Below are 26,239 nucleotides of genomic sequence, written 5' to 3' on the forward strand. Positions count from 1 at the left end.
AGAGTCTTTAGGCAAGAAAGTTTTACACTAGAAGACAATTCATTCATGACACTTTTAGAAGACAGACCTCCTAGCACCTTGCCTGAGGTCAATTTTGCTCTGAGAATCGAACTAAGCACTCTCCTGGGAAAGCTTCCAAGTGACATTTGATCTTTCTGTTCTAGTCTCCCTGCCAGTTGGGGCTCCCTCCAAAATGGACTGACCATTGAACAATTGTGCCGTGAGCCATCAATAGCCTAAGTTTGGGGTAGCCTCACTTTAATTCTTCAAAATATATTACAGATCACAAACGCTCATATTCTCAAGCTTGTAGAGTTCTAAATGTAAGCAATAAAAGTGTAAAGGGTGAGATTAAGTGCTTACTTGGGACCATAATATCTCCTTCTCTGCCCTTCTCCCCTCCCTCCAACAGAGTTGAAGACAAATATGAGAAATTACAGGCTACTAGGTTTAAAAAGATAGGTTTGAAATAGAAGTGTTTGGAGAGGGTACAAAAACTAGAAGCCATTTGTTCTGTGGGAAGATTGGACAGAAACATTAATGGAAAAGAAGAACAAAGTAGTTTGGAGACCATGGCTGACATAGAGTAACAATGACATGTGCTGGCTGTTCTCCCTCTTTGGGTGATCCTGGAGCTGGTGGGAATTTCACTGGCTTGCTAAGGAGCAGAGCTACTGCTTTTCATAGTAGCATACATTTATTGTGGGCTTTTATATGGCTCATCTGACAGAAGAGAGCAAAGAATCTAGGCACTCCTTGTTCAGGACTCCCTCCATTTGGCAGATGCTTATCAGTTGTGGTCTTGCAGACACAAACTCAAGACAAAATTGTGAAAGAAAAGTAAAAGCTATAAAGGAAGAAAATTAACAATATTTAATAAGAACCCTGGAAGAGGAGAGAAAATGTTATAAAAAAATGATGACTGAGAACTTCCCAGAATTAGAGAAAGCAGTTCTTATGAGGAAATTTCTAGCTTTAAAAATATTGACCAGAACATAGAAAGATTGAATACAAATGAATCAACAATTTGACTCAAGGAAAATTACAACTTGAGCTTGGAAAACAACCACAAAAAGAATAAATTCAAAGAACCATGGAGAAAGGAAACAAAGACAATAACAGAAATGAAGAAAGCTAGAAAACAAAAAACAAGGCAGAGGATGATTGAAACCAGAAGTCAACTGTAATGGACTTAGTAGACATGAGTTGCCCAGATTCCCCTTCAGTGAAGGAGGGCATTGTCAGGAGACAGCCCCCAGCTGTCAACCCTTGGGAGAGATCTTTAGTTGCAGAAGAATGCCCTCGCCCAATGCCATGGCCTTCCCTGGGCAGCCCACAACCAGTGAGGTTTGGCTAGGGTATAGGGCACAAACATTTGATCCAAGGTGGGCCAACCCTGACATTTTAGTTCCAGAATTTCCCCCAGAGGTTGGCCAAGGGTTGGATTCTAGCTCACACTGCAGTCTGATTTCTCCCTCTCCCTAGTCCTGCTTTCTTCCCTTCCCCTTTATTGGTGTTGATCCCAAAGGTGCTCCTCAACATCCTGTACTCTGCACTGTCTCAGATTCTGCTTCATAAAGAATCCTATCTGGACTTTGTTCTTTGGAAAGATTAATAAGATGAATAAATGTCTAACAAGACTGTACAAGAAAGTTCACATAAACAAAATATAGAATCTGAAAGAGAAATTACTGACACAGCAGATAAAAAATATGATGACAACATTGAACACTTGGAAGACAAAGTTCTGGAAAAATATAAGATGAAACAAATAATGTTAAAATAAGTAGAAAACTTGAATAAACCAATAATGATTAAAGAAATTGAAAAGATAATCATATACTTCCTTTCCTCATTACAAATCCTTACCTAGATGTTTTTACATCTGAATATCACAAACGTTTGAGTACTTAATAATTCCTTATTATACAACTTGTTCTAGAAAATAGAAAGGAGATAACATTTCGAAACTTTGAAACCAGTATAATCTATATTATAAAACCAGAGAAGTTGGTATGTGAAAAATATGATAAAGCTAATCGCTCATGTAATGCAACAATTCTAAATAAAATATGAACTATTTGAATCCAAGAGTATTTGAATGCATTATAATAACATTAATTGGTCATAGCACATAATTAAAAGCTAAACTTAAAGACAGTTTTTTTTTTTTGGTTAAGGAAGATTCGCCCTGATCTAACATCTGCTGCCAATCTTCCTCTATTTTATATGTGGGTCACTGCCACAGCATGGCTGCCAAGTGATATAGGTCTGTGCCCAGAAACCAAACCCAAGCCACTGAAGCAGAGCACACTGAACTTAACCACTAGGCCATGGGATTGGCCCCTAGAAACAATCTTTAAAATTAAGAAAATAAATTAATTTCAAAAGCATTTTTAATCCATAAGGCCATAATGGTACTTGAAAAGGAGAGAGGGAGAGGAAAGTTCTCCTTTACAGTAGAATGCCAGCCATGAAATGAATAAAGACTGATCAGATTTTGCAACCCTCAATGTAATAATTGATTCAGACATGGATCATTGGATGCTAAAGTTCATTGGTTGAAGAGTTTTTGAGAAGAGGCAAAATAGTCACATGGTGTTGAAGTATCACCCTACAGAGTAGGTACAAATTCCAAAGAGAAAACTGTGCCCAGATTGTTGAGAAATCTGGTGGTCATCACTTTAACAAAGTGATAACATTTTGCATATAAAGGTGAGACAATACCACTTGTGTACTTTCTCATGCAATGCAGAGTGAAGTTCTCAATCTCATGCATGAAGTAGTCTTTCCAAAAATGTTTTATCTGAATCTAATCAAACCTCTAGTCTTAATTTTGAGTTTACAGGAAAGATAGAGAATTAGTCAAAGAACACCATGAGAGAGCAAAAAATCCAGAATGTGGTATACTTTACAAGAAAGCTGAACTTTTCAAAAAGTCAATATCATAAAAAATCCAACAGATCTTTTTTGATTAAAAGGAACTAGACAGGGGCTGACCCCATGGCCGGAGTAGTTGAGTTTGCGCACTCTGCTACAGCTGCCCAGGGTTTCGCCAGTTCTAATCCTGGGCATGGACATGGCACAGCTCATTAACCCATGCTGAGGTGGCTTCCCACATGCCACAACTAGAAGGACCCACAACTAAGAATATACAACTATGTACCTGGGGGCTTTGGGGAGAAAAAGGAAAATAAATAAATAAATAAAATCTTTAAAAGGAAGTAGACAGGTACTACAATCAAATACAATGCCCTAGACTCTGTTGAATCCTGGATTTTTAAAAGAAAAGTACAAAATGTATTTTGGGGACAATTAAGCAGATTTGAATATGAACTAGATATTAGATGCTAATATGGAATGACTGTTTATTTCCTAGGTTTGATAATGATACCATGATTATGAAGAATGTCCTTATTCTTAGAAGGTGCATGCTTAAGTATTTAGGGGCAAAGAATGTGCCTGCTCACTCTATCTTTCAGAGTAACCAATAAAAAACAAATGGAAAAAGAGGTTTAATAAATGTGGCAAAAATGTTAGCAAATGGTGAGTCATTCCTATTCTTTAATTTTTTTGGTGCAACATTTTTCAAATATAAAATATAATAATAAAATGCATCATAAAAGATAAGCTAGCAGTATAAAAAGAAGTACAATTGTTTTTCTACATTTGAAATTGATCCGCATTTTTTTACCACACTAACAAATGAAGGGGGAGAAGTAATTTCTCTGAGTAATGTTTTGTAGTTTTCAGTGTACAAGTCTGTACCTTCTTAGTTAAATTTGTTCTTAAGTATTTTCTGCTATTTTTGATGCTATTATAAATGGAATCATTTTAATTTCCTTTTTTAGATCATCATTGCTAGTGTATAGAAATACAACGGATTTTGTTGTGTTGATGTTTGTATTCTGTAAATTTGCTGTCTTTGTTCACTAGTTCTAAATATTTTGAGGGATAAGTTAGAGTGTTCCACATGTGACATCATGTGATCTGTGCACAAAAATAGTTTTAGTTTTGCTTTTCCAATTTAGATGAACTTTATTTCTTTTCCTTGCTTAATTGCTCTGGCTACAACTTCGAGTTCCATGATGAATAAAAGTGGTGAAAATGGGCATCCTTGTCTTGTTCCTGACTTTAGGGGAAAAACTTTCAATTTCTCACCCTTGAGTATGATGTTAGCTGTGGGCTTTTCATATATGACCATTATCACGTCGAGGAAGTTTCCTGCTATTCCTTGCTTATTGAATGTTTTTATCATGAAAGGGAGTTAGATCTGTTAAATGCTTTGTCTGCATTGATTGAGAGGGGGTTTCAGTTCACTCTATTAATAGGTATATTACATTGATTTTCATATGTTGAACCACCCTTGTACTGTCTAGACTAGAGGTTTGATTAGATTCAGATAAAACATTTTTGGAAAGACTACTTCATGCATGAGATTGAGAACTTCACTCTGCATTGCATGAGAAAGTACACAATTGGTATTGTCTCACCTTTATATGCTTGCCAAGTGGTGCCATGTCTGCATCTAGGATCTGAACTGGCAAACCCCGGGCCCCCAAAACGGAACATGGTCACTTAACCACTGCACCACTAGGCTGGCCTAATTTTTTTGTTTTGCAAGATTGGCACCTGAGCTAACAACTGTTGCCAATCTTCCTTTTTTTCCTGCTTTTTTTCTTCCCAAACCCCTGCAGTATATAGTTGTATATTTTTTTAGTTGTGGGTCCTTCTAGTTGTGGCATGTAGGATGCCGCCTCAACATGGTCTGATGAGTGATGCCATGCCCATGCCCAGGATCCGAACCATTGAAACCCTGGGCTACCAAAGCAGAGCGTGTGAACTTAACCACTTGGCCAAGGAGCCGGCCCCTAAGTTCTCTATCTTCTTACTGATCTTGTCTTCTATCTATTATTGAACATTGGGTGTTATAGTATTTAACTATTGTAGAACTATTTGTTCCCTCAATTCTGTTTGCTTCATGTTTGAAGGCTCTTTTGCTGTCTTCTTGATGAACTGACTCTTCTGTTAGTATGTAATTCTTCATTGTCTCTTGGAAGAGTTTTGGATATATACTTTTTACTTTCTACATGTCTTAATTTTTTTAATGTAATGTGCATGTGTTTATTATAAAATGGGGGGTGGGAAACAAGGCAAAAGGAGGAATCTCTATTGTCATTCAGATTGTAGGACCTTCCACAAGACAACTAGCTTAAACTTCTCAAAAGTTATTGTCATGGAGAAAATGGGGAATTGATCTTGGAAAAGTTTTAATAACCAAACATAATGTGTAAATATCAACTGGATTTTGTTTAGAAAAATTTTGGACAATTGTGAAAATTTGAAAAATGTCTGGTTATTAGGTATCATGGATATTTCTTAAGTGCGAAATGGTATCATGCTCATGTAAAGATTATCATTTTCTTAGGAAACACATGCAGCCATTTTTGGTGAAACACAAACTAAGTTGTAAGTTCTCTACAACTTACTTTTTAAGTAATTTAGTGAAAAATATATTTGTTACAATATATATCAAACAGAAAACATTAACACACTGAATTTAAGTGGAAAGCATACAGGTTTCATTGTACTGTTTTCAGCTCTTCTTTGTGCTTTAATATTTTCATAATAAAAAGTTTGGAGAAAGGAGATATATATGACTTCTCTTCAGAAAATAAAAAGTAAGAAGGGACTGGGGTAATATTTAAAGTGTTGAAAGAAAAAAACACACCTAGAATTCTGTGTCCAGGAAAATTATCCTTCAAAGTGAAGGAGAAATACTTTTTCAGAGAAATAAAAACTGAGGGAATTGGTCACCAACAGATCTGCCTTACAAGAAATGTTAGAAGGAATTACCTCAGAAAGAAGAAATATGATATGGGTCAGAAACTCAGCTCTATACAAAGGAAGAGATTTAGAGAAGGAATAAATGAAGATAAAATACAACCTTTTATTTTTCTTAATTGACCTGACAGATGACAGAAATAAATAAATGAGTACAGCTTATAGATAACTGAAATGAAAGACAGCAATGTTATAAACAATAAGGAGGAGGAATTGGGAATACTATTTTACAAGATTCTTGCCATACTCATGAACTGATATGGTGCTGTTTGAAAGAAAACTCGGATTACTTGCAGATATACATTGCAAACTCAAGGGGAAGCACTAAATAAAGTAATTAATGTATAATTGATACGATAAGACAAAAATGGAATCACATAAAACCCAATTAAAACCAGTGGGAGAGAAAGAGGGAAAGACAAAAAAAGGAAATAAAAAACAAGAGCAACAAAAATAGTAACAGGGCTGGCCTGGTGGCGCAACAGTTAAGTTCGTGTGTTCCACTTCTGCGGCCCAGGGTTCGCCGGTTCGGATCCCGGGTGTGGACATGGCACTGCTTGTCAAGCCATGCTGTGGTAGGCATCCCACATATAAAGTAGAGAAAGATGGGCATGGATATTAGCTCAGGGGCAGTCTTCCTCAGCAAAAAGAGGAGGATTGATGGCAAATGTTAGCTGAGGGCTAATCTTCCTCAAAAAAACCTAAACAATAACAAATAAATAGATTTTTTTATTAAGATTTTTTATTTTTTTCCTTCCCAAAGCCCCGCAGCACACAATTGCATATTCTTGGTTGTGAGTCCTTCTAGTTGTGGCATGTGGGATGCCACCTCAGCATGGCCTGATGAGCGGTGCGATGTCCCCGCCCAGGATCTGAACTGGTGAAACCCTGGGCCTCAGCAGTGGAGCACTCGAACTTAACCACTCAGCCATGGGGCCAGCCCCTAAATATAGATCTTAATCCATCTATCATAATAACCACTTCCAACATCAATGATCTAAATATACCAATTAATCAAGAATGAGAAGACAAGTCATAGACTGGGAAAAATATTCTCAAGACATCTGATAAAGGCCTGTTATCCAAGATCTAAGAACTCTTAAGACTGCACAATAAGAAAATGGACCTGATAAAAAAATGGGTGAAAGACCTGAACAGATACCTCACCAAAGATATACAGATGGCAAAGAAGGATATGAAAAGATGCTCCACATTTTATGTCATTAGGGAATTGCAAATTAAATCGATATTGCACACCTATTAGAATGGCCAAACTCCAAAGCACTGACACCAAATGCTGGCAGAGATGTGGAGCAACACGAATTCTCATTCATTGTTGGTGGGGATAGAAAATGGCAGCCACTTTGGAAGACAGTTTGTCAGTTTCTCATAAAACTAAACCTACTCTTAGCACAAGATCCAAAAATCATGCTCCTTGGTATTTACCCAAAGGAGCTGAAACAGTATGTCCACACAAAAACTTGCACATGAATGTTCACAGCAATTTTATTCATAATTGCCAAAATTTGGAAGCAACCAAGGTGACCTTCAAAAGGTGAATGGAAAAACAAATCATGGTATATCCAGACACTGGAATATTATTCTGTGCTAAAAAGAAATAAAAAGCTATCAACCCATGAGAAAGTATGGGGGAATCTTAACTGCATAGTGCTGTGAAAGAAGTCAATCTGAAAAGGCTACTGTTTGCTTCCAATTATGACATTCTGAAATGGGCAAAACTTGGAGACAGTAAAATGATCAGTGGTCAGGGATTAGGGGGGAGTGTTGAATGGCTGGAGCACAGGAGATAGGGCAGTAAAACTATTTCATATGACACTGTAATGACATATATTATACATCAAAATGCATAGAATGTACAACACAAAGAGTGAACCCTAATGTAAACCACGGGCTTTGGGTGATAATGATGAGTCAATGCGGGTTCAACAAATGTGCCTCTCTGGTGCAGGATGTTGATAGCAGGGCAAACGGTGAGGCAGGGGCAGGAGAGGAGAACTTGGAAACTGTACTTTCTACTCAATTTTTCTGAAAGCCTAAGACCGAAAAAACTTTAAAATCTATTAATTAAAACAAAAGCAGTGCTGGCCCCGTGGCTGAGTGGTTAAGTTCGTGTGCTCTGCTTTGGCGGCCCAGGGTTTCGCTGGTTTGGATCCTGGGCACAGACATGGCACCGCTCATCAGGCCATACTGAAGTGGTGTCCACATAGCAGAACCAGAGGCATTCAAAACTAGAATATACAACTATGTACTGGGGGGCTTTGGGGAGAAGAAGGGTAAAAAACAAAACCAAACCAAATTGTATTCTACATAGCTAAATACTTGAAGCAGCAGTAGCATCACTTTTTGGCAAACCTCAAGTACAGAATCCCAATATTCCTATCTGTACTCAAAGCATCAGGCAACACTGGATAGCTAGGACACAATACAGCCATCACTGAGATGCAAGTCAGTTTAACTGTGGGCTCTCCACCATTTATTCTGTATTAAGACATGGCCCATTCAAAAGGAATGATGTTGCATTCACACCAGATTGCTTCTTTTTCTTCATTGTATTGAATCTTCTCATCATCTTTTTATTCCTATAAAGCAAGTCAGAAAAGAATTTTGAAAAATTGTTGGAATAAGACTATTTGTTCCATAACAACTCCTTGAAAACGACCAATAAAATAAGGAATCCACTTCTGGAGTTCCCGAGTAGTTTGCCCCATCACCTAAGGAGGGTGGGTAGAAAGATTTTATGTAGTAAACAAAGGAACAAGATGGTCCACTCATTCTCAGGGCTCATATTCTGTACGCTAGTCAGTTCCACTTCCTTTATCTTTATACTTTCCCATGGCTTCCCAGAGCTTCTCACATCCTCTCCCACACATGCTCATGGTTTTCCCATTAAAAAATAAAAAGAAATGGAGAAGGAAGCAGGATGCAAGCAAGCTCCCTTGATATTATTGTCTCAACTAACTGCTCTCTCTTCCTTCTTGGCTTAGGTGGTAGAGATTATCAATATGTCCTGTTCCCAGTGTATCACATGTTACACTCCAACTTACCATTGATGCTCTCAACCTACTGTCAAAAAAGCCACCAATGTCATCCTAAATTAGCATTCCTAATACTAGTGCATTAATCATAATCTTACATGGCCATCTCACTGTCAACCATTTCCTTCTAAAACTCTCTGCCCTCAGCTTCCTTTCCTCACTTATCTCCCAGGCTCTAACTGTACACTTTTTATATCTCCATTGCCCACAAGCCATTTGAATTCCTATATACTTCTATGTACAACTTGCATGCTAATGACTCCCAAAGATGTTTACCTCTAACTCATACTCTCAGAACTCTAGACTAATGTCAAACATGGCCCACACACCGCACATTCTTCACCACTGATCTGGACTTCTTCCTTCCCTCCATCTGATAAGATAGCATCCTCTTCCCTTTATGACTACATCTCTTAAATTTATCCCATTCTTCCTAAATTCTTCACCAAGGTCCTAAGTTTTATCTTTCCAGATTACAGTAATATCTTACTTATCTTCCAATCTAGTCTCTGTTGAAAAATCAGTCCGCTTTCTTAAAAAAAAAAAACCTCAGTTTTCTTCCACACCTCTCTCACATTACCTCCACCCGATTCCATCATCAAAAGCTGAATTTTGTACTCATGAATGGACCTTACGAGTTCTATGATTTATATAAAATCCACAGCAGTGTTTATGTTTATGCCCATTGTATATTTTCTTAGAAGAGGGTATGAGGTTATCATTATATCTCAAAGGAGTCTATGTCCCCAAAGTGAAGGAGCAATAATGACCCGCAGGACAATATATGAGACCTTTAATACAGATATAAAACCTTCAGTGGTCTGCCTCTCCCCTTCCCAGACTTATTTCTCAATACATGCTCCAGTCATATTGACTTATTTGCAGTTTCTAAGTGAGTTACGTTCTTTCATTTCTATGTGTTTGTATGGGCTATTTCTACTACCAAAATGCTGAAATTGTATTTTCTAACTGGTAGGCTCTTCTGCAGTACATCTGAAGCTTCCCTAAGCTGCTCCAATGTAAGTACTATCCATACATTTTCATAGCATCTCACTCATTTTCATTCCAGTATGCTACACGGATTTTGTCTTACTAAGTTTTGTATCCCTAGCTAAGTGTCCGATGTGGTAAGAACTCTAATTTTTTTTTTTATAATTGGTCTCTACAATTGAGGCAGTTAAGGTCTTAATTTGTCAGATACTTTGTTAAGGTTGCTAAGAAGCAGCCACATTTGCCTGAGTTCTAGTCCACTACTCAGTTCTTTTTGCTTCCTATTTTTGCCTGATCTATATGACAAATTAAGAAAACAGTTTGTTTGTCCTCTGCCTTCTCCTACTAAATTATTCAGAAACCCATTTAGACATCTACTTTTCTGTGTGCCATGCTTACAAAGATACTTAAGGGTTACCTCTGAGCACATTCAGGGCATAACATATTATCTTCCAGGTCTGGGGATGGGAACGTGCAGGCTGGTAGCAGGAAGAGAGAGATCATCCTCCTGGGAGTGTCAGGCACCCAGGTCTGACCTGCACGGAAGTGCAGGCGAACCCAACCCTTCGTGTCTGCCCAGAGAGGTCTGCCATGGACCACACACCACCTGACACCTGGGGAGGGAAAGAGAAGGAAATATAAACAGTTAAGACCAAGTAACAGTGCCCAATCCAACCTCTCAGCAAGTCACTCTTGATTTTGCTCTTATATTCTGTTGATGAATCAAGTGAAAGAGAAGCATGAAAAATCCAGGCTAAAAGACACTGTAGTCTAACTTCACAAATTATATAGTACAAGAGACAACAACTATTAACTTTTTGGAATGCTTGCTTTGTACCCAGGATTTTGCTAAGTGGTTTACATGTATTAATGTATCTATTCTTTTTTTGTAAGGAAGATTGTTCCTGAACTAACATCTGTACCAATCTTCTTCTATCTTGTATGTGGGACGCCACCACACCATGGCTTGATGAGCAGCGTGTAGGTTCGTGCCCAGAATCTGAACCCGTGAACCCTGGGCTGCCAAAGCAGAGTGCACAAACTTAACCTCTATGCCACCAGGTTGGCCCCAATACATTTATTCTTAAGAACATTAACATTTACCTTCTATTTATTTTTCTTATTTACAGACAAGGTAACTGAAGCTTATGGTGTTAAATAGCATAATTTTCCCATAAATTTCCCAGGTATTCTGACTCACAGCCCATTCACCAAACCATGACATTATACAGCCTCAACTACCGAAAACAGGCAAAAGGGTCATTGTTTAAAAGTATAGGGAACAATCTAATTGGCAAGACGGGCTATTGCAAGAAAAGAAGGTAAGTTTTACAACATCAAGCGTCTGAAATTAAAACAAGGGAGTGGTCACTCTGGGTTTAAATATCTATAAATACAGAGTATTTGTAGGGATCTCTCTCTCTAGTCTGACTGTAAAATGAGAGTAGAGATTATGTGTGTTTAGCACAACATACCCCGAGCTGGGCACACTCCTGGATGACAGTAGGTTCTTAACAACTGCTGAATGAAGAAGAACTGAAAGGACAAGTAAGTATGGGATGCCACTAGCTCATGTGGCACATCAATGAAAATTAGAAAGTGGAGTGTCTTTGGGGAGGTAGTCCTCCTGACACAGCTTTGTGGCTGGACGGTGCTTTTGCAAATTAGCAAAAGGTGCCGGTTCCCCCTCAGTGAAGGGAGTGCAGACTGGGGAGAAGGCAGTAGGCCAACTTCAGCTCCCAGTCTTCCTTTGGCCTGGGTTCCTTGTGTAGTGAACAACGTGCCTCACCATCCAAGTCAGTTCTGAATAAAAGAGGATCCAGAACACTTCTGAGAATGGGGTGGAGAGGAAAAAAATTCAAGCCAAAAAAAAGGGAGAGTGACTTTGTGCTGGTCTGAGATAGGGTCTGCTGGAGACAAAACCAAAAATACCGAGAGAGAAGGGGCAGGAGTTGGAGAAAGGTGGGGCTAAGTTATTCTCACAATTTTTTAAGAGGACAAGGGCCCCAAACATTTTATTTTTGCCTACTTTTGATGTGCCAAGTTGTATTTCATAAGTCTCACGATCATTCTATGCAGTAGGAGAGTTGTAACCTTCGTGTTACACATCAGGTTAACAGGGCTTAAGCTATGTAACTTGCCAAGGCCATGCATCTAAGTGGTAAGACAAGGATTTGAACCAAAACTGTTCAGTTCTAACCCCCACACTCTTATTCTCTGTTATGAGGCCTTGAGGAAGGGAGAGCAGGGAAGACCTCAGGCTGTGGCTGACCCCATTATCAGATTATGCTTTCTCCCCACCTTAGAATTCGGCTTAGTGATGAGAAAAGGTCACCCCTCAATCACCTGGTCTGGAGATCCACCCAGGCAAAACTTAGCTATCTGCCAATCAAATAATAAGCCCTTTATGAACCTAACATCCAGTCACAGACACTTTCATTAACTTTCCCTTTTACTACCTCTCAGTGTTGGAGTAATACAAGTTAACTTTCTTTCTCTGGAACGGTACTCACTCTTGAAGTTGATCTTACCAGAGGCTTGTGGCAGAAAGGTCTCCACAGAAGTAGGAATGGGACATGAATTCATAGCCTTAGGTTGAACGGCTCTGGCAGCAATTCTTGCCCACGCTGCCAACATGGCTTCCTGCGCTGAAGTGATTACTTCAACTATATTAGTCCCTTCCTCTCTCTCAGGCTTCTTACAACGTTTCGGAACCCTTGCTCTCTTGGTCACCATCTTGCACTCCCCTGAACATGACTGAAGTTTGGCCTCCTGTGGTGTTTCAGGAACATTCTGCAAATGGGATTCATTATGAGTATTCTGCGAAGTGCTACTGCCATAGGACTTTGTGTCCATTTTGCCGTTCTTTATACATTGGCCCACGTGTGTCAGCATAGAAAGAGTTTAGGAACGTCAGTTCCCTCAGAGCAGTGTTCTCAACTGGGAGAAGTTTTTGTTTGTTAAAACCGTGTGTGGGTGGAGTAGGGGTTGCTATGACACCCAGTGGGTAGAGGCTAGGAATGTTTAGGCTGCTACGTGTCCTAAATGCACAGGACAGCCTCCCAAACAAAAAGAAATTATTTGGCCCAAAATGTCAATAGTCTTGGTTGAGAAATCTTGCCTTAGAGATACCACATATATACAGAGGTGGCTGGAGGAACAATTCGCACCGCCATCACGGTCCTCACTCACCTGTTTTTGTTCAGAGTAAGCATGCTCCTGGAGCCTCAGATAAACCTCTATTTTCTAAGGAAATTAAGAGGACAAATAAAAATTAAAAGCCGACAAAGCTTCCCATACTTGCTCCGGGCAGCGAGATTCCCACCAGCGTACTCACGTCGCCATCAGTACTCAAATGAAATTGTTGGCACCAGTTCCTCAAAGTGTCCCGCCGCACTTTATTAATCGGAGGCAAAATGGCCGGCAAGGGAAGGATGGGTGCTTTACATCTGGGTTTGGGGCGAGTTTTGAATTGTTCATTCGTTTGAGGAAGATGAACTGAGAAAAGAGAACCATAGGAGTAATAATTTAATATTTCTAAGATTCTTCATAATTTTACGAAGTTCTCACTTATTTCTCGCAACCCAGTTTGCATATATACATATCAAATATTTTTCTTCATATTACAAGTAAGGTAATAGATTCAGGAATTAAAGGATTAGCCTAAGATCACACCACCATCAAAATGGCAGACCCAAGACTCAAACCTACATTTTAAAATTCTAAATTCCATGGTTTTTACACTACATACAGCAACCTGTTGGGGTATTTTTTGCAGCCATCAGCAACTACTTGGATAGACTATTATACTGCATTGCTCCTCCAAGTCTGGGTTTTAGACCAGAAAATATCAGCTGTCTCTACAGAAACAAAAAAGCCGGCCCCAACCGACAATGGTCCTCATTCTGCCAGCCTGCCTCCTTATTCTCTGCAGTACCCTGTCTCATCTCATTCTGCCTACCTCTAACCTGTCACTATCTACTTCATCCTAAAGTCCTTGTTATTGGCCCAGAAAATGAAATCGTTCTGAGAAAACTTATTTGATGCCTTTATATGAAGCACTGAGAACAGATACAAAAGGTCATGGTATTAAAAGCTGCTGGATATTTATTTATTTACTTATTTATTTATTTATTACAGATTTTATTTTTTTCCTTTTTCTCCCCAAAGCCCCCCCCCCCCCCCCCCCGGGACATAGCTGCATATTCTTAGTTGTGGGTTCTTCTAGTTGTGGCATGCAGGACGCCGCCTCAGTGTGGCTCGGTGAGCGGTGCCATGTCCGTGCCCAGGATTTGAACTGATGAAACACTGGGCTGCCTGCAGTGTAGCTCTTGAACTTAACCACTCGGCCATGGGGCCGACCCCTGAATATTTAATCAATAATTACTCACCAAGCAAATAGAAGATAGCTTTCAAAATTATTTAGACTTCTAAATACTGTATGATCCCATTTGTCTGTGGAATCTAAAAAACCTGAACTCATAGAAACAGAGTAGATTCATGGTTGCCAGGGGTTGGGATCAGAGGGTGGGGGAAATGGAGATATATTGATTGAAGGGTGCAAATTTTCAGTTATATGAGTAAGTTCTGGGGATCTAATGTACAGCATGGTGGCTATAGTTTAAATTTGCATATTTGAATTACACAAATTCCGAGCTACTTTGTATTCTTGAAAGTTGCTAAGAGAATAAATCTTCAACAGGGGGAAATAATGTAATTGTGTAAAGTGATGTATGTGTTAACCTATTTTGGTAGTCATTTCTCAATATATACGTGTATCAATGATCACATTGTGCACCTTAAAATGGCACAATGTTATGCATCAGTTATATCTCAGGAAAGCTGGGAAAAATTAGTCTTCTTATGAGGTATGTAAAGTATGTATTAACCAAAATGAAGAGAAGATTGAGCTTCATGGGTTGGGAATTTAAACTCAGATCTAGCTGCCCTGTAAGACCATGCTCTATTCAGAGCACTCCACATGCCTTTTTTTTTTTTTTTTTTTAGGAAGATTAGTCCTGAGCTAACTACTGCCAATCCTCCTCTTTTTGCTGAGGAAGACTGGCCCTGAGCTAACATCCATGCCCATCTTCCTCTACTTTATACGTGGGATGCCTACCACAGCATGGTTTTTGCCAAGTGGTGCCATGTCCGCACCCGGGATCGGAACCGGCAAACCCCAGCCCACCGAGAAGCACAACATGTGAATTTAACTGCTGGGCCACTGGGCCAGCCCCTATTTTTTGTGTCTTAACAGCAAGGCAGTACACGGTGCTTAGCAAATGAGAAGTATGGGAGTTTGAGCCATCTTGCATCATGGATGATCACAGTGAGGTTTAAGCTGGGTGTTGTATAGTCAAAGGATAGGGAAGAAAAAAATCTTACTTTTCCGAGGTTCTCAGAGCTGGAGGGGCAGCACACTGAGCAATCCCCGTCCTCATACCTTTGTCATCTGTCCTAGGCGTCTTCAGGTTGACTTCTGAAGTCGAAGAGACACTTGATTCCATTTGATGTTCTTCATTATGTTCCTCATTAACTGGAACCAATGTGAGAATCACATTTTCTTCATCTGATTCCTCCTCAAAAGAATTCTGGAAAGGGAAGTGTCAGTCACTAATTCTCATTTGATGCCATACAACTAAACTGCTTACTTGCAAGGACCAACTGATGGATAAGAAACTGACAAGCCAATAGGTGGATGGAGAGAAGACTTACTGAGATTCCTTGAATGTGATATTGATCAGCAGGCCCTTTATTAGATTAAGAGAAACAATAAGGAAATGGGCAAAAGCAGATTTTCAAGTGGGTGATAAAGAGGAAATGGAAGGGTAGGTTTTGGGTTTGGAGGACCATTTCCCTCATGGCCTTTCCTTTCCATCAGCTACAACACCAAATACTTTCATTTTATCACCTAAATCTGTATGGAATGTGTTCCTGCCTTCCCATCTTCTATCACATGATTCCAATTCAAGCTGTCATCAACTCTCACTGGCAGATGCAATAATCTTCTGCTATCCCCAAATCCATTCTGACTCCATTCTTTCTGCAGATTGCTCTCCTGCTTGTGTAAAATACTTCAATGGCAGGTCATCGCTATTCTTGTTAAAGACAAAACTCCCTCGGGTAGCCTACAAATTCCTGAATAGTCTGGCCCCTGCCTGCCTCTCCAGCTCACGACACCTGAGCTTTCTGAGCTCCAGCCATACTGGCCTTATTTCAGCCCCAGACCTGAGAGGAGCGAATCTGTTTTACACTCTGTTGCAATCACAGTAACTAACACAATGCCCAGCCCAGAGTGAGTGCTCAGTGTTGTTTTAATGATTTAATGAATGAAAGAGAAAAGTGGACAGGCAGGAAGGAAATAACATTTACGGGTTTTGTACAGCACACACACACTGTGCTAGGCACTTTCTGTATTTCTCTTACCTAATCTTCATAGCATCCTTGTGATTTATTAGCTTTCCTGTTTTACAAATTAGACACTGAATCTCAGAAATTAAATGACCACTGGCATAGAGTAACATAAGTGTAAGTTTCTGAATATAGCCTTTCCTCACAAATCCAAGGGTGAATAAACTCCATTCCAGCCCATTGTAACATTCTCTCCCCAGAACAGCAGTGTCTGATGCAGCCGCGCCCCTCCCCCTATTTAAATCTCTTCAACGGTTACCCATTGCTCTCCCACTCTTTGCTTGCATGTCGTGATTTTGCATTTGTATACCACTTTTTAAAGCACTCTCACACACACATTCACTGGTCAGCTTCAAAAAAAGCCCCCCTGACATTATGGGGGGACATTACTCCACTCTAGAGAGAAGTGGGGGCTCAAAGCAGCTATATCACTTGCCCACAAGCATGTGCTTAATATATACTGACCAATTCGGTCTTCCAGCCTGGTACAGCAGTCCCTGTAAATAACTATGAAACTTTCTCAACTAATTTTCCAGGACTACCCAAGTCTAGTCTGGAAACCCATTTGGTATCAAGGCCTTTGGGAGCAGGTTACTTGTTACTCCTGGAGGAAAGAAACCAGTTGGTCACTTTGCTTTCTGACCTTCTCCATATTACCCTTTTCCACTTAGCTCTCCATTTCTTTACTTTATTTAGTTATTTATTTAATCTTGCCCAGCTACAACATATCTGTGTACAAAATAAGTCTCTTACTTTGGGCGAGGAACAGAAATCTTTACTCTCTCCTTTTCACTCTCACCCAAAAACACACAGAGCCACAATTACGTGAAAGAAAAGTAATATCCACTTGAAAGAGGTGGAGATTCCAAGATGGAGACTTCTTACGTCTAGAAATTCAGATTCTTAGTAAGAAGGAGACATATGCCAGCTCTAGAAAGATTTTAAAAAGTGAATCTGTAGGGAAATTAATTCATTCAAACTAAACTTACCTTCTCGCCGCCATCGTAATTTGAGTTTGCCATTTCCAGGAACGCGCGGAGGAAGGCAGGCCAGCACTGTTAAGGAATCTGCAGTTTACTCCATTTAACCTGAGGGTTTGTCGCCTGATTTCTCCTTTTATAAGCAAATGTCTCCTTTTACTTCCTGTTTCCCAGAAGCGCTCTCTGCCTTCCTCCCCTTTTTCCCCTCCCTCGTTATTTGACAGTGTGATAGTCTCATCGGTTTTGTACTGTGTCTTGTCTATTAAGTGAGAGTTGAATTATTGAGTAATTAATATCACCCCTAATATTTAAAAAAAAGATTTTTGTCTTTATTCCTTTAAGGTGGGACTTGGGAACTGGATGTGACAAACTTGCTGACAAGTTACGATGGACTATACAGAGTATTTTTTAACACTTCTGGGGCAATATTGGTGATGGATTAAATGATGTTATTATGGAGGGAATAGAAAAAAGATTCAGAGGTATTTTATAACTGATTTATGCCCATGGATGTGTCACTCTCTGGGAGATTAGATTTAAATTGTCAGGATTGGATAATCTCTCCTTGAGCTAGTTCTAAACACAAATATTAAGCCTGCAATGAGCTGGGTAGAAGGCAAGGGTTTGGGTGTTCAGAATCAGAGCAGCAAGAGCCAAAACACAAAGGCAAGTGATGGACTAATAAATGCAGAAGGAATGCAAGCACTTGAGGATTGCTGGAGCATAATGTTGGAGGCAGGATGTGACAAACGACAAGGCTGGCGAAGTCACAGATGTTTTCATAGATCCCTCTAAAGAGCCAGAGCTTCCAAGGAAAATATCATTCACAAACAATATGGCAGCACTGAGATACAGTGCTCTCACAGTGGGCTTTCTCTCCCTTTAGGAAAATGATTTGGACCATCAGTCTCAGGACCCAGGGAGCCCGAGTCAGTTTCATTTAGTGGTATACTATAATCAAAGTGTGGTGTGCAAGGGCTCGGCTTCAGTTCACTGAAGAACTGGTTGGAAAAATAAATTATGAGACTCCACCCCAGGCCTCCAGGATGGGACCTTTGAGGGCGGGACCCAGGTATCTGCCTTCAACAGGCCTTCAGGGTATTTCTTATGCACCTGAAGTCTAGAAGCAGTGGCTAGATCAGGGTGTGACCAAATAACTTTGGATTAGGCAGATAATGGTTGGAATCCTGGCTCCTCCCTTCCAGGATGGAAACTGAATCAGCCCTTGGAAATTCGGCCAAGAAAGCACTCCATCTAGCCACCTGGGTGTGGCCCCACCTGATGGGCTTTTTCTGGGTCATTGGAGGGGAGCTGAACTAACTGATCCCAGTGCCTTAGGCTGGGACAGGACTTCAAGTGGGAAGACCATTTCGTGACCATATCTTCTTTTCTTTTTAGCACTTAGTATCTTATTTGTTTTCTTGGTGTTTTTCTCCTGCTTTTTGAAAATGATATATTATGGGAAACGTGTACGAAAGCAGACAATAATATCATGCATCCTCTTGTGTCTATCATCCAGCTTCAATAACTATTGACTCCCAGCCAGTCTGATTTTATGTAAACCACCACCTATTTCCCCTCCCTTGGGTTACTTTGAAAGAAATACCAGACCTCATATCATTTCATTCATACATTCAGAAAAAAAAAAAAGACTTTCTAACTATAATTACAATATCTTCTTCATACCTAAAAGCAATTTCAAATAATTATTTAATATTATCAAACTATTCTGTCTGTTCAAATGTCCAGCGGTATTTAAATATCCAGTTGTCTCACATATTTCCTCTCATTTTCTTGTTTTAACAATCTTTCTGAATCCGAATCCAGATAAAGTCTACACGTTGTGATTAGTTGATATGTGCCTTAAATTTTCTTTAATCTATAATTTTCCCTCCATCTTTTATTTTCCTTACAATTTTTTGTTGTTGTCCTTGTTACTGTTTGAAGAATTATGTGAATTCCCTGTAATTTACTGTCTAGATTTTGCTAATTTTATTTTTTCCTCCGTTTAGCCTATTCTTCCATCCTGTGCATTTCTTGTAAATTGGTTTGATCAGGTTGAGGGATGGCTTTTTTTTTTTTAACAAGAACACTCCCTCCCGCTTCACTCATCTCATCATCATTCTTTAAACTTATATATATATTTTTAAGTATATTTGACATATAACGTTGTGTAAGATTAAGGTGTACAACGTGTTAATTCGATGCGTTTGTGTATTGTAATACCTTTGCCATTGTAGCGATAATTAACATCTCTATCGTGTTCTTTAAGTGCCAGTTTCTTGGAATGACCCTCAAAGAAATTGCTCCCGTTATTCTCTCACTTTTCCTTCAATGAATTCATTTGAATGTGTAATTCTATGTATATTTGGGATTTTACTTCTTTAACTCCATCTCCCCTGCTTAGACGGCAGGCACCGGAGAGCAATGGCCAGGTATGTTTGGGTCACCCTTGGTCTACGCAGAGCTTTGTACTGTGTCTGGCTCCAAATAGAGGCTCAATCAATGCTAGTTCTTCAGATTGCGTCAGCCTCCACCTTTCCCCCTTATCGCACCCAACCCCCTTCTGAGTAGATGTCTCTCTCTGTGCTGCTGCTAAAGGACATGGTGTCAACTCTGATCACAGACTGACATGACTGTCTCCTACCAGACTGTGACACGCTGAAGTTCTCAGACTCATCTTCATTCTCCTGGCGCTCAACACAGTGCCTAGTTCAGAGAAGGCTCTTAATCAGGTGAAACGAATAACTCTAAGTCATATCACACCAACTTAAGTTGGGGGCTCGGTATATACCTCAGAACTCAAAAGCAGCCACTGAAAGGATGCTAAGCTATAAAAAGGCTGTAGGGTAGAGATTTAAAAAAGAAAGAAAAAATTGTTTATGAACATCTGTGTTCTATATTTCTTCCAGTAATAGACAATAGTTCTGAAATAAAAATGCATTACAAGGGCCGGCCCCATGGCCGAGTGGTTAAGTTCGCATGCTCCACTTCGGCAGCCCAGGGTTTCGCCACTTTGGATCCTGGGCACGGACATGGCACCGCTCATCAAGCCATGCTGAGGCGGCATCCCACAGGCCACAACTAGAAGGAGCCACAACTGAAAATATACAAGTAAGTACGAGGGGGCTTTGGGGAGAAAAAAAAAATGCATTACCTATTTCAAATATATTTTCTATACTATATTGTAAGTTAAATATTTATAAATACATTCTATTTATTGCTTAGATAAGTGCTTTTCAAAATCCTTTTTTTTTTTTTTTAAATCAGAAGAACATGCTCTGTAAAAGTAAATGTTTCTGGAGCACCAACATATAATAAATAAAAGTGGAGCAACTCTGGTTGGGAAATAAAAACCCGTAGGCATCCCACAGAACCCTACACTTCTGAGAAAGTCTGGAAACTATCATTCAGTATCACTACCTGGTGAAAGGGACAACTACTGAGGTTTTGGTTTTCTGAGGAGAAAAATGAAAATTGCACTGAAAGATGTTCCCAACTTTGCCACATCATTCATTTCAAGAAATTCCCACTTAAAAGGACTATTGAATTCACGCCTACGTTACAAGAATATTTATAGATCTTCACGTTCTGACTCAGATAAAACGGCATTTTTTTTTTTCTTTTGAAAAAACTCTTCTACGTCATGGAGCAACAGTCTCTATTAGGAGAATCTTAAATTCAGAATTCAGACCAGTAAGGTCTGTCCTCTGTTCTGTATAACTCGGAGGATGTGGTCAGGACAGAGCATGGCAGTGAGAGGAAATGGGGAGGGCAACTTCTGACGACTGGACAGGGAATTGATTTGGCTGTAGATTCTCCAATAGTCGCAAAATTAGGTGTAGCCCCACCAGCAAGTGTTCTTGGGGCTGGTGAAACCAAATCCTTTCTCAGCCGCCTCTTTGCATATTGCATTTTCATCGAGTTCCATTACCTATGAGACAAATGGAATATGTATTAAACACTTTGGAGTTGGAAAGCTCGATTCATGTTGTCCATTTGAAGTGGCTGAAGATTGGTATTAAGAACTTTTGGACTCTAAGCAATTGCTGTACCATCTGAGGACTGTGCATGAGAAGGTTGGGGACTCAAGCCAAGTAATGAGAACTACGGCTACTCCCTCTTATGTCCCCATCAGTCACTTGCTCCTTCCTGAGTTTTCCACCTCTCTCTCTTTACAAGTTCTTCCTACTAGCACACAAACATTTCTAAGCCTGTCCCACTTAAAACAAAACACACACACACATGTCTCCTTTGACACTATCATTCTATTTAACTACTACCCTCTCCCTTCTTTTACAGTTCAACTTTCTGAATGTATCTTCTTACTCTATCTAGTTCCTTTCCATTCTGGTCTAATGGTTTTTCCACCTCTTTTCCCCATCTAACTCCTAAAATATTGACATCTCATAAGTTTCATTTCTCTGCTCCTGATCATGCCTCATGCTTTCCTAGAGCAGCCTTATTCAATTTTCCAATTTTAACTGCCACTGACACGCTGACGATGCCCGTATATGTATTTCTAGCCCAAGTTTTTTGCCTGCATTACGGACCGAAGTTTTGGCATATCCTATCTTGCCCTTCGAATATATTAAAAAATAAACTCATTGTCTTCCCTACCAACTTTCAACCTTTTTCTGTATTTCTTCCCTTTTGAGAGGTAGTATTATCATTCACCCAGTCATCTAAACAACAGGGTACCTTATTGCATCACTTCCTTTCCACTTGGAGCTAATTAAAATTGAGCTTGTTCCCTTTCTGGGCCAGCGCTAACTATTATCAGTGTTACTAGAGACTTTTTGGGTCGAGGACCCAGAAGTGGTAGTAAAGATGGCTGAGGCTACTGCTATGGGTTCTCTGATCTTGATCCTTTTCTTCAATATAGTCTCAGTTATTTATCACAAACCTTTTAGCCGTGTCAAGGGTAGTGGCCACTTCTGTTTTCTTCCCTCTTTAGGGTCTGTGCTGAGGGATTGCTGAACTGGCCAATATCAAACCTCTTGTTGAATATGACAATTTCTGGACCACTCCTGCTAAGGTGAGCATATTCTGAAAACAAGTATCACGATCAATGTCCAAAGGGGAGCCCCCACCACTATTTTGCAAAAATGAATGTGACTTACCTCAGTAGTTCAAAGCAGGTAGAAGTGGGGCAGAGTATGGAAAGAGTAATGCATGGGACTGGAGAACAAGAACAGTATCCTCCCCTTGTCTGTCCCTCTGCTCTCTCTGGCCTTGCTTCATACCAAAATTAGGCAAAATGATTCAATATAAGAATTAGGACTTTAGGGGCCGGCCTGGTGGCGCAACGGTTAAATGCGCATGTTCCACTTCTCAGTGGCCCAGGGTTTGCCAGTTTGGATCCTGGGTGCGGACATGGCACCACTTGGCAAAAGCCATGCTGTGGTAGGTAGGAATTATGACTTTATGTCATTACTCCTTTCCCAAAAGTGACTTCTTTTTAAAATATCTGTATTTACACAGTCTCTTATAAATTACTTTTTTCTGCAGAAAATAACAGAGAATTAAAAGTTACTAAAAGGACTCACATTCTCATCTTTTTGTTCTGAGCAGCACAAATTCCCAATTTACTAACCCTACTATCAGTCCTCAAATTCCATTGTTGGCACCAGCTACATAAGGTGTCTCAAGATAGCCCATCATAGGAGGAGAGTGGTCTGCCAGGGAAGCATTCTGTTAAGGGCAACTTACCATTGAAGAATAGAAGCCAAGAAAGAATTTAATAAAACAGTCCTAAACAACATTTGCATCGACCTTCAATTTACAAAATGCATTACATATATGCTCTCATTAATTCTTACAACCCCATGAGATAAATATTATGATCATTGCCATACAGGTAACAGAAACCCAAAATCAAAATTACTCAACCCAAAATAGCCCAGCTGGTCCTCAGAACTAGGTCTTAGACTTCTTCCTCCCTCAGTCTTTTCTGGTCATCAACACTTTACCTAACATACATGTGTGCGATCTTTTTTTGTTTTTGTAGCTTCCACTCACAGGTCAGGTCATTACATCAGATTGTAGTTGTATTATATTAACCATCAACGGCAATGAAGGCTTAGAATTTAACACAGAAATACTCAATTGACCATTATCTTCATTTCATTATACCCTCCATACTACACACAACCCAACTGCATTCCATCACTGCGGTCTTCCACTTCACAGAACTCCTAACACACTTCTGCATTCTACTTAATTCTAGGTATTCTCCTATAGAAGAAATGCTTAAATGCATTCTTTTTGCAAGAAAAATAAGTATCTCTAACACATTAAAACACAATACCAAATCATTTTCCTAGAGTTATTCCATCTTGTTGGGCCTGCAATATGTTACTGTTCCCATTAATCGTTGGCTCAGAAAACCCATCAAAGTCCCTGTAGGATTTTTGTTGTAAGAGATGACAGGCTGATTCTAATTTATATATGAAGAACCCCCCAAACTCAATAATAGGAAAACATATAATCCAATAAAAAGTGGGCAAAATACTTCAACAGCCACGCCAACAAAAAGTTATATGGAGGGTAAATTAATACCACATACACCTATTAGAATGGCTAAAATTAAAAAGACTGATCATACCAAGTGTTGATGAGGATATAAAGCAACTGGATATCATACATTTCAGGTAAGAATATGATATGGCACAGCCATTTTGGAAAACAGTTTGGCAGTTTCTTATAAGCTAAACATACCCTTAATATATGACTCAGCCGGGGCCAGCCTAGTTGCACAGTGGTTAAGTTCACATGCTCCACTTTGGTGGCTTGGGGTTTGCGGGTTCAGATCCTGGGTACAGATCTACACACTGCTTGTCAAGCCACACTGTGGTGGTATCCCATGTCCAAAATAGAGGAAGATTGGCACAGATGTTAGCTCAGGACCAATCTTCCTCAAAAAAAAAAAAAAAGAAGAAGAAAAGAAATAATAGGGACTGGCCTAGTGGCACAGCAGTTACATTCACACATTCTGCTTTGGCAGCCCCAGGTTCCCTGGTTCAGATCCCCTGTGCAGACCTACACACTGCTTCTCAAGCCACGCTGTGGCAGCCATCCCACATATAGAGGAGGATGGGCACGGATATTAGCTCAGGGCCAGTCTTCCTCAACAAAAAAGAGGAATATTGGCAGCAGATGTTACCTCAGGGCTAATCTTCCTCAACAACAACAAAAAGAAATAATAATTATATATATATATATATATATATATATATATATATATATATATATATCACTCAGCAGTCTTCGTGCTTGGGTATTTACCCCAAATAAGTGAAACTTGAATGTTCACACAAAAAACTGTATACAAAGTTTTAGAGCAGCCTTATTTGTAATTGCTGAAACCTAGAAATAACCAAATATCCTTCAACTGGTGAATGGATAAACAAACTGTGGTACATCCACACCATGGAATGCTACTATTCATCACTAAAAAGGAACAAACTAATGATACCTGCAAAAAAGAGTCAGTCTCAAATGTGTCGCACTAAATTAAAGAACCCAGACTTATTCCACTTATAAGACATCCTGGAAAAGACAAAACTAGAGGAAGAGAAAGTAGATCATTGGTTGCCACAAGCTGTGGGAGGGGGTAAGAGGTGACTACAAAGAGGCAAGAATTTTCTGGAGTGATGGAAGTTCTACATCTTGTGATGGTAGTGACTGCATGTATTTGTCAAAACTCATAGGACTATGAGTTAAAATAGATGAATTTTACTATATGTAAATTATACTTCAATAAACCTGACTAAGGCTAGAGAGATTAAATAAATTCCCAAAGCCACACAGCTATTGAAATGGCTAAGTGGCTGGTAATTACAGCTCATCTCAGTGCAGGAAACAGAAACAGACAAACAACAGGAATTACAGCAAGTACTCTTGGCTGAGTACCCATCACTTGCCTAACCCCATAACTGTTTTACATACGTGATTTTTTGAACCCAGCTGCCCTGCAAGGGTGGGTTGTTATCTTCCTCTTAATAATAATCAAGTAAACTGAGCTTCAAGGATGGAATGTGAACTCATATCTGACTGCCTCAAAAGCTTGGGCTCTTGGGATTTTCAACAGTAAGAAATAAGTGGTGATTTTTAATCCAGTCTGGATAAAAAGGTAGTTTTAAGAGTTGGAATATACTCAAGAAGTTATCAAAGAAGTAAGATTTAAGCAGGACTTTGAAGGAAAAGCAGACTATATAAAGTTCTGACTTTTGTTTCCTAGTGTTGGAGTTGCACGAGTTCTGGAATACTGAGGAAATCTCCTCCAGTCTCCGTGAACCTCTTTTACAACTCTCCTCATGTTATAAATCTCTCTGTTGAGGTGGGGTCCTCCTCTCTGTTATCCATCCTGAGAATAAGCAGAACTTCCTCAATCTCTAGCTCCAAGGTCTCTGAACAGAAATCCCAGTAGAGTCATGTGACAGATATCATTTCCTCTTTGATCTCCAAGTGAAACATTTTTTTTCCTTTAAATGAGGTAAAGTTTACAGTGAAATGCACAGATCTTAAGTGTACAGTTTGATAAGTTTTGAAAAATGATAGCCAACTCCTCAATCAAGACAGAAAATATTTCCATCACCACAGAAAAGGCCCTCTGTTTCCCTTCCAGTCAATTCCCACCGCTTCCACCCTTTGGGAAAGTAGATCAATGGAAATATCATGTTATTTACTTCAGATATGTGGATAATCCTTTGGTTACTCATCTTGCTTCCCAGATGGCTTTTAATGTACGAGATGATGGAGAAAAAGAATCAAAAACACGAACAAAGGAAGTGGTAATTTGTTGATAGCCATCAGTTTTAGAATCACTTTTTCTTTGCTTTATGAATTATCCTATCCCCAGGATCCAGTCCATTCCTGAGTCCTGTCAAGCTCACCTCCTCCAGATGTCCAGGATCCAAGCTGCCAACATCTCTTGCTAGAAGTAAACACCTCTAA

General features: G+C 39.6%; 1 protein-coding gene across 1 annotated transcript; it reads right to left on the reverse strand.

Moving 5' to 3' along the window:
- Positions 1 to 8,208: 8,208 nt before the first annotated feature.
- DPPA2 (developmental pluripotency associated 2) lies at positions 8,209 to 17,441 on the reverse strand. Its single transcript, XM_014858530.3, has 7 exons — positions 17,291 to 17,441; positions 15,334 to 15,481; positions 13,228 to 13,388; positions 13,083 to 13,136; positions 12,422 to 12,683; positions 10,309 to 10,504; positions 8,209 to 8,444 (listed from the first exon to the last, which is right to left on the reverse strand). The coding sequence occupies exons 1-7, from the start codon at positions 17,321 to 17,323 to the stop codon at positions 8,339 to 8,341; spliced, it is 960 nt and encodes a 319-aa protein (XP_014714016.2). The 5' UTR covers positions 17,324 to 17,441; the 3' UTR covers positions 8,209 to 8,338.
- Positions 17,442 to 26,239: the final 8,798 nt, after the last annotated feature.

The sequence above is a fragment of the Equus asinus genome, chromosome 5 (genome assembly GCF_041296235.1).
Source record: "Equus asinus isolate D_3611 breed Donkey chromosome 5, EquAss-T2T_v2, whole genome shotgun sequence".
Lineage (NCBI taxonomy): Eukaryota > Metazoa > Chordata > Mammalia > Perissodactyla > Equidae > Equus > Equus asinus.